General features: G+C 43.2%; 1 protein-coding gene across 8 annotated transcripts in view; it reads left to right on the top strand.

Moving 5' to 3' along the window:
• Positions 1 to 358: 358 nt before the first annotated feature.
• The window catches only part of LOC118006792 (casein kinase I), a 47785-nt gene continuing 39396 nt past the window's right edge, over positions 359 to 8747 (top strand). For 2 of the 8 annotated variants that reach the window (XR_004678189.1, XM_034999554.1), the window contains exons 1-2: positions 359 to 1035; positions 1632 to 1738. Coding sequence is in view for 6 of the 8 variants with exons in the window: in XM_034999554.1 (XP_034855445.1) it covers positions 913 to 1035; positions 1632 to 1738 (230 nt within the window). In the remaining 2 variants the exon portion in view is untranslated. The remainder of the gene's footprint in view (positions 1036 to 1631; positions 1739 to 8747) is intronic. The other 6 variants (XM_034999557.1, XM_034999556.1, XM_034999555.1 and 3 more) reach the window with 5 other exon arrangements.

Genomic DNA, 8747 nt, shown 5'->3' with positions numbered 1-8747 from the left:
AACAGAATTGGGCTGGAACAGGCCGGTCTGAGGGAGTGGCCCAGGGAAAGATCAAAGGTTAAAAATCGCCTCAAAGAGCAAAGGTCAAAACTCCCAAGGAAGCCAGAAGTTCCCATCCTCCACGAAGAATGAAGGTGACTCCGCCCTAACATGCTCTCGGGGCCCGATGTCGCGCGGCCTTTCAGAGACCAGGCGGGTCCGACGTGACTAACAGGTAGCTTGATCCGAACAGCGAACAACCGGAAATAGAAGTGAGCCCCGGGCGGGGGTGAGGAGAGGCCACCGCACGCCTGCGCAATCAGCAGGGTTACAGTACGCATGCGTATTTGGGCGATGACGGGGTGACGCTCGGAGCGTGGGCCGCGACTCTCACGGATCCGGTTCCGCCCTCCCTCTCGTTGCCGACCCTCCGGGGCTAGCGCCCGAGATCCCTTTCCCAGAGTGCTCTGCGCCGTGAAGAAGCGGCTCCCGGGGACTGGGGGCATTTTGTGTTGGCTGGTCCCGGAGTAACAAGATGGCGGCGTCGGCGGAGTGACAGGGGTCCCTCTGGGCGGGAGCCGGCGGCAGTGGTGGCAGCGGTATCGCCGCCCTAAACCACCGCGCCACTTTTCCAGTCCGCGACGTCGCCGTGAAAGCGAGCCAGCGGCGGCCGCCCCAAAACAAGTGGCCCAGCCTCGTAACCGAGGGAACCCACTCACAAACTGCGGCCTGGCGAAAAGAAGCCTGATTGAGCGGCGGTGATCAGGTTCCCTTCGGCCGATTCTGGGCCCTGTAACGCCTTGAAAGAGCCACCGTTTTTCGTTTCCTGCCGCCCCCCTCCGCAGCCTTGTTCCGCGGACGAGCCCCTGAGGCCTCAGTCCTCCCCTCAGAGGTGTCGGGGCTTGGCCCCAGCCTCCATCTTCATCTCTCAGGATGGCGAGCAGCAGCGGCTCCAAGGCCGAATTCATTGTCGGAGGAAAATATAAACTGGTACGGAAGATCGGGTCTGGCTCCTTCGGGGACATTTATTTGGCGATCAACATTACCAACGGCGAGGTAATCACCCGGGGTGGGGTTCACGACCACGCTGCGCCAGTCCTCACCCCCTGCCCCAATCCCCAAAGTGCTGGGGCTTTTCCCTATCACAGGGAGGGAGCCAGTTTTCCTGGCTTTAGGAGCCTCCCCCGCTCTCTTTCCCTAAAAGGCAAAGAACCCGATAGAAGGGTTGGGAGAACCTATGAAGTTTCCCAGCTTGTTAAAAATGTACCTTAATCGAACTTTTTAAGCTGTCGTTTTAAGGCGAGATCGGCAAAATCGTATTTCTCGAATCCCCGTGTTTTCCCCACTATATGGATTTATTCTACTGGGGTTCTTGCTTTCGATCGTCAGTTTCCTTCAAAATCTCTCATTACGTTTTCTGGATGAATCATTTTCCTGCACCTTCGAGGACGTGCCGATTTCGTCATTACCCCCTGAAGAGGCCTTTGAGGCTGGTTGCCTCGTTTTATAATTACAAAGAGAGCTTTCTCTTCTGAGCCTCTCACTTCACCTTCTAGTCTCGAGTTGGAGCTTTGCTAATGTCTCCCCTCCTCTCCCCAGTGACATTGAATTCTTAGGGATGTTGATGCCATCATCCCCTCTCTCCCCTGCAGGAAGTGGCAGTGAAGCTAGAATCTCAGAAGGCCAGGCATCCCCAGTTGCTGTACGAGAGCAAACTCTATAAGATTCTTCAAGGTGGGGTGGGCATCCCCCACATACGGTAAGACCCCGTGAGCAAACAGGCGGTGCGCCGAGCGAAGTACGGCATGAGGGAAACGGGTAGAGGAAGGCAGTAGCACCGGCTGATTGGGGCCTTGGTATCTGAGTTACCTGGGTGTACTATAGCCGGTGGTGTCCTGAGAACCGTAAGACACCACAGTCACTGAGTAAATTTTTAGTTGGCCAACTTCGCTTAGAATTTCGGTTGGTTACACTGCTCCATTTAGCTTCCCTCATTCTTCTCTCGAGGCTTTCATTTGCAGTTAAGTTAGGCGAGTCATCTTTGATCCCTACGCGGCTTGTCTGCTGCTTTCTTTACGCCGACACCTCTGACGTTCTTAGGTTTATCCAGTGAAGTGGATTTGAAGGTGCCAAGTGACCGCGTTCGGCCAGTTCGGGTTGCTATTGGAGTTGGCTTGGGAAATGGCTGCTCTTTTGTTGTGTTTTTGTTCCAACATGTCTTCCTCCTCCGCTTAGAAAATGGCGGAACGACGTGACTCAACCGCATATTCCTGCCCTTTCCTAGGCTTGGGTTCACAAGTTACTCTTCCTTGCTTCCCCCTTTAGCAGCTCTGAGTGGATTAAACCTTTGAAAAGCCAAGAATAAAGGTGCGGGCGGCGGTGGGGTTCAAGGAAGGAGATGGCATAATGACAGTCTGTCTGTGATCCCTGCAGCAGATGCGACATGAAATGAAATTATACTATGCAAAATCCCTCACAGTCCCTTTGTAAGTGTTAATTATTCTTTCATGAAGGGTAATGTTGGCTACATTTCAGCTTGTGTACTAAATTTTGTAATGGCAAAGGCAGTCTGACCACTACTGTGTTGAAATTGACTCAAATCAGTTGTATTAAAAAGAAAGATTAATCTCGTAACCACAGTGTGATGAGTAACTTTAACCTGTTGAGTTACTTGATCGGTAACTCCTCACATCAGGGAAATTGTGGCCTTTTGGGGGGATGGGATATTGGTGAAGGCAAACAGCAATAGTAATCAGGATAAAAGATGACCACATAAAGACACTGGATATTTTAAATGGTTAACTTTAAAGGTTGTGTTTGACTTTGAGATTAAAAAGCATCTTCCTGGAGTAGAGGCTAAAATGTAGTGTAAAGTCAAGCCATTTTTCAACACTTAAAAATAACATTCGTAAAAAAACCAGAGACAGTTAAGAATTAAGTGGAGTGATAGTTAACGTAATTTCTTTTTCTATTCCAGTTTATATTCCTTAAATCTTGAATTAATTGCATACATTAATTCAGCTGTGGAAGCAACCCAAGTAATACTATCCTTAAAAAATCTCCAGTGCTGATAGATGTTTTTAACGGAGAAGTTGAATGATAAAATATTCTCTTGGTTGTGAGAGATAAATTATTTAGAGGAAACTTCCAGGTTTATTTTGTAAGGTAGATTAATGTGAAATCCAAGATGATGGGAGATTTTAAATGATTCCTATCCGCCCCCCCCCCCCCCAAAAACTGCCTGCTGGGAAAATGAATGTTACTCTGGAAGAATGAAAAAAATTTTTTTTAAAGAATGAAAGTCTTTATTAAAATGTCTAGCTTTTTATTTCCTCAAAATAAAAAGTCCATTGCATTAGCCAAAAAATTTAAGACGGCTTTCCTTTTGCCTTTAAACATATCTCTCCACCCCTGGCCCCCCCGATTTGCTTTCTGTACTGTAGTTTTTCTTAGAATTACACATAAAATGCAATCATACAGTATGAGGTCATTTGTGTCTGACTTCTCTCACTTACCATAATGCTTTTGAGATTCATCCATGTTGGGAGGTTTTAGAAATTTCACAAATTATGTTGAATTTAATGTATTAGAAATAATTTTCAAAAAGCATTAAGCATCTGGCATTTTCATTGCTAAACCCTTTTATCTGGTAGCTTTTATTTAAAGGCAGTGCTGATAACAGACCAACAAGAGCCATAGGTAATATACTGAGTGAGCACATGAATAAATGAAATTAACTTGTGAGCCCGGAATAACAGGCATCTATTATAAGATGTTGAGTGCAGAGAGTTGTAGTTATTAACTGGGTGGAGCTAAAGAGAGATTAACCTGGCTTTCAAATTAACGCTTCCTGGGAGAAGAGATGGGATTTCAGGATCCGGATGTAAGGAAGAAAGCTTGGTTGAACTGGTTGGGGAGGGCATCCAAGAATACAGTGTGGCTTCTGGGAGTAGTCTCTAATCAGAAGGTAGTAATTGGATGAGGGTGGGGAAAGAGTAAATTTGTTTTAGGAGTGGTGGAGTCTGGTACATAGAAACAGTAGTGGTTCATTGGTTGTAAAGTGTGAGAGAACTGTTTTTCTACTGAAGTGAAAAGGGTAGAAAGACTTTACATAAGCATTCTTTGGGTGGCAACGTCTTCCCATCCCCTCAGTTTGTTCCCCACTATTTCCACATCACCTATATATAGCATACAGGTAAATATTTGGTAAATATTGAACTATTTTGACTTTAGTTTATTGAGATTTAATGAAGCAGTCTATGTGTTATCCATTGTTTTAGATGGATGTAAATATATTTAGATTTGGGATGCCTGGCTGGCTCAGTTGGTAGAGCATGCAGCTCTTGATCTTGGGGTCATGAGTTCAAGCCCCATGTTGGGTGAAGAGATTACTTTTAAAAAACAATTTGGATTTTGCTGTAATTACACTTAATTCCATCTTCTCCCCTGCACTCCAAACCCCTTGAATTTACTAAGATACTTTCGGATATCCTAAAACAAGGGCTGAAAATGATCTAGCCCACATAGCCGACCTGACTCATTTTTACTTGGTAAGGGATCTGTTGTTAATGCAGAAGCATGGCATTCAGGGTAAAGAGCGGAATGAGGGTGGCGTTTAGTCTCCATGTTTTTAAGAAACTAGGGTCATTCTTTAGTTAAGAAACTGAAATCGTTAATTGACTTCTGGAAGCTCATTAAAAATTATTTCTGTTACAATCTTCTTTATCTTTGTGGTACTCAATTTGAATCGAAATAACGTGATCTCTAAAGAAGCACTTATGATACCAAGCTCTAGGTCTATCATGTGGTATTGACAATGATCTTGGGTCAGTCAGTCCTTTAACCTCTTTGGGTCTATCAGTTAGTTTGCTCATCTGTGAAATGCAAAGAGGATTTTACCATGTTAGTAATTTTCTAATTCTTTTGGAATAGGAAAGAAGAATACTGGACAGAAAAGTTTAGGGTTTCCTACTCTTCTAGAAAAAGTTTTGCATACTGAGCTTTCAGGTAGGGTTTTATTTGAACAGAGTTCCCTGCTTAAATAAGTCACCTGCCTCATTTGATCTTAGAACTTGTAGCTCTGAAATTTTGAAACTTCTTTTTGGATGATGGTAGCTAGAAAGCATTTCATCACAGTTTGATGTTAGGTCTAGATCTTACCTGACTCTTAGTACAGAGACCCCTCTCAAGACTCTTAAAAATGCCATCTGCCTCAGATAAACTGTCAGTTACCATTTAAAAGGAAGTAAATTAATGGAATATATTTTTATAGGGAAATGAATAGAGAAGATGGGAGGGGCATGGGAGAATTGTTGCCTTGTTTTCAACCACTTTTTTGCCCTCTCTGAATGGCAAGTATTACAGAAGATATTTATAAAGTACTAGTTAATCCTTACTCTTCAGTGTTAAAAGCAGCTTAAATTTTAATCTTAGCTTTTTGGCACTGAGCATATGTCTTGCAAATAAGTTCTAATGCTGTTATCAGAGAACAAAGATGACATCTGCACTGGATACGTCTTTATTACAGATTACTGGGTGCATGAGAAACGTGATTTTTAACTCGTAGAAACAATCTCTCTATATATACTACTATATATACATACGTATTATATGCATACAGAGTATACTAAAGGTGCTTTATATCGGTTTATAATGGATTTCTAGTTGCGGAATAATGTAATGATGCTTAAGTAGCATTTGTGAGCTAAATGAAACCTGAATACAGCCTAATGTCTCACAAATTAGATTACTGAGTCTCTGAAGGGTTACTAGAGTCTCCTAACTCCTAATTTTTCTGAGCCATTTTCACCTTTATGTCAAGGTCATTATGCCTGCTCACAAACCCCACACCTTTTCATTTGATGCTACAGAGCCATACTATGCCTCCTTCACTTTATTGCATTTGGCCTCATTCAGAGAAAGTGAAAACCTCTTCTATAAATGTAAGTTAACTTTGACAGAGAGAGAGCAAGAGCAGGAGCACAAGCAGGGGGAGTGGGAGAGGGAGAGCAGGCTTCCTGCAGAGCAGGGAGCCGGATGAAGGGCTCGATCCCAGGACTCTGGGATCGTGACCTGAGCCGAAGGCAGACGCTTAACAACTGAGCCACCCAGGTGCCCCATAAGTAACTTATTGTTTGTGTTATTATTTAACTAGATGCTTATAAATTTTTTTTTTTTTTTTTTTTAAGGATTTTACTTGTTTATTTGACAGGGAGAGACACAGCGAGAGAGGGAACACAAGCAGGGGGAGTAGGAGAAGGAGAAGCAGGCTTCCCATTGAGCAGGGAGCCTGATGTGGGGTTCGATCCCAGGACCCTGGGATCATGACCTGAGCCGAAGGCAGAGGCTTAATGACTGAGCCACCCAGGCGCCCCTAAAAAGATCCATTTACTTTAGAGAGAGAGCAGGGGGGGCAGAGGGAGAGGGAGAGAATGAGAATCCCAGTTAGACTCCCTGTTGAGCGGGAAGCCTAATGTGAGGCTCAGTCTCACAACCCCAAAGCCATGACCCGAGCTGAAACAAAGAGTCGGACACCTAACTGACTGAGCCACCCAGGTGCCACCCCTTAATAGTTTTCAAAATATAAGTGAATACCTAGTTAAAATGATGTTTTTTTTTTAAGATTTTATTTATTTATTTGACAGAGAGCGAGAGCAGAAATACAAGCAGGGGGAACGGGAGAGGTAGAAGCAGGCTTCCCACCAAGCAGGGAGCCCGATGCGGGGCTCGATCCCAGGACCCTAGGACCATGACCCAAGCCGAAGGCAGACGCTCAACCGACTGAGCCACCCAGGTGCCCCAAAATGATGGGTTTTGTTATTGTATTTGTTTCTAAAACAATCTCAGGTGGCTCTTGAAATTTAAATGACCAGTAGTCACATAGCATGGATGTGTTTTAATTTTTTTTTTTAATGACATGTGATTTATATACAGTGAAATGCACAGCTTTCAATGTGCCATCAAATGAATTTTGACAAATGTATACAGTGGTATAGTCCACGCTCCCTACTGAGATAAAGAATATTTGATTTTTTTGAATACAGCTAGTCCATGGTAAGCTACATTTTGTGGCAAGATAGGTTTTATTTATTTATTTTTAAGTTGGTCTTTTGGATCATATTTACATATTTATTTTTCTGGATATGATGTTGATTTGCCCGTATGCAAGACTATAGGTTAATAATGTTTTTATCACCATGAAGTACACTATACAACTTGCCTTCCTTCTGCGATGTCATGTAGATTTGAACCTAGAATGAATTCTGTAATTTGTAATGTCAGCTTTCATTTATAAAAGGGATTTCATAAGATTAATTAGGTCTTAAGAGTTTTTTTTTAATAAGATTTTATTTATTTGACAGAGATTGCACAAGCTGGTTGGGGGGGGAGCGGGAGAGGGCGAAGCAAGTTCCCCATGGGAGCAGGAAGCCCTGGGATCATGACCTGAGCTGAAGGGAGACCCTTAACCAACTGAGCCACCCAAGTGCCCCTTAAGAATTTTATTTTTTTAATGCATTATGTAAGTTGATGAGATCAGAGGCACCTGGGTGGCTCAGTCGGTTAAGCATCTGCCTTTGGCTCAGGTCATGATCTTGGGGTCCTGGGATCGAGCCCTGCATCAGGCTCTCTGCTCAGCTGGGAGTCTGCCTCTCCCTCTCCCTCTGTGCTCTCTCCCACTCTCTCTCAAATGAACAAAATCTTTTTTTTTTTTTTTAAGATTTTATTTATTAGAGAGTGCGAGCAAAAGCAGGGGGGGCAACAGGCAGAGGAGGAGAAGCAGGCTCCCCGCGGAGCAGGGAGCCGATGTGGGGCTCAATCCCAGGACTCTGGGGTCGTGACCTGAGCCGAAGGCAGACGCTCAACCAACTGAGCCACCTAGGTGCCCCTCAAATAAATAGAATCTTAAAAAAAAAATTGATGAGATCAGTAGGATAAACTATGGTTCTTTCATTCTCTGATATGGTAATAATTTGTTCTAACTTTAATGTATAATTGCCTTTTATTATGTTAGTACATACTACTGAAATAAGTGAGTAGTTGGTTGAATACAGTGTGGCTAAACATTCATTTTTCCATGTATGTGCAAGAAAGAAAAGTAGAATTGACCATTATTCAGACATTGCACATGGTCTTATTTAATCATTACAACAATCCTGTAAGTTGGGGTTTCCTATAAAGTGAGAGTCAGAGTAGTTAATTTGCCTAAACTCAACACATCCAATGTGTTGTTTAAATAGATCTTACTGCATCTACAGACTGTGCCAGTGGTTCCCACACTTTGCCCATCGGAATAACATGGAGAAGTTTTAAAAAAAAAATGACACTTGGCTCTTAGTCTTACATATTTTGATTTAATGGGTTTGGGTATGCCTTAGGCATCAAGAGTTAAAAAAAAAACTCCCCAGGTGATTCTGATACATGGCAGAGTTTAGGAACCATTTTACTGTGCCATATTTCAGGGTTATAATTGTTCTTTCCTGCCCATACCCACCAACTCCCATCTTTTCTAGAACTGCAATTTGGTAAGGCTGGTTTCTTAACTTACCTCCTCCTATGAGTTAGGAGGTTAATTCAGGAAATCTATACCAGGAAACATGGCACTGGAAAGTACACTGTAGTCCCATATAATCAAATGCTTTGATTTCTGGAAAGTAACACCAATATTTGAAACCATTTTTGTACTCCCATGTTCCAGATGCATTCCTATAAGAAAGCATTCTAGAAATTCCTTGAGGGAAAGAACCATGTCTTGCTGATAGAGGTATCTT

This window comes from Mirounga leonina, unplaced genomic scaffold, assembly GCF_011800145.1.
Source record: "Mirounga leonina isolate KUSES-001 unplaced genomic scaffold, KU_Mleo_1.0 Mir_99, whole genome shotgun sequence".
In the NCBI taxonomy this organism is placed as follows: Eukaryota; Metazoa; Chordata; class Mammalia; order Carnivora; family Phocidae; genus Mirounga; species Mirounga leonina.
The sequence above is the reverse complement of the archived record's forward strand: the minus strand, read 5'-3'. Positions and strand labels throughout refer to the sequence as shown.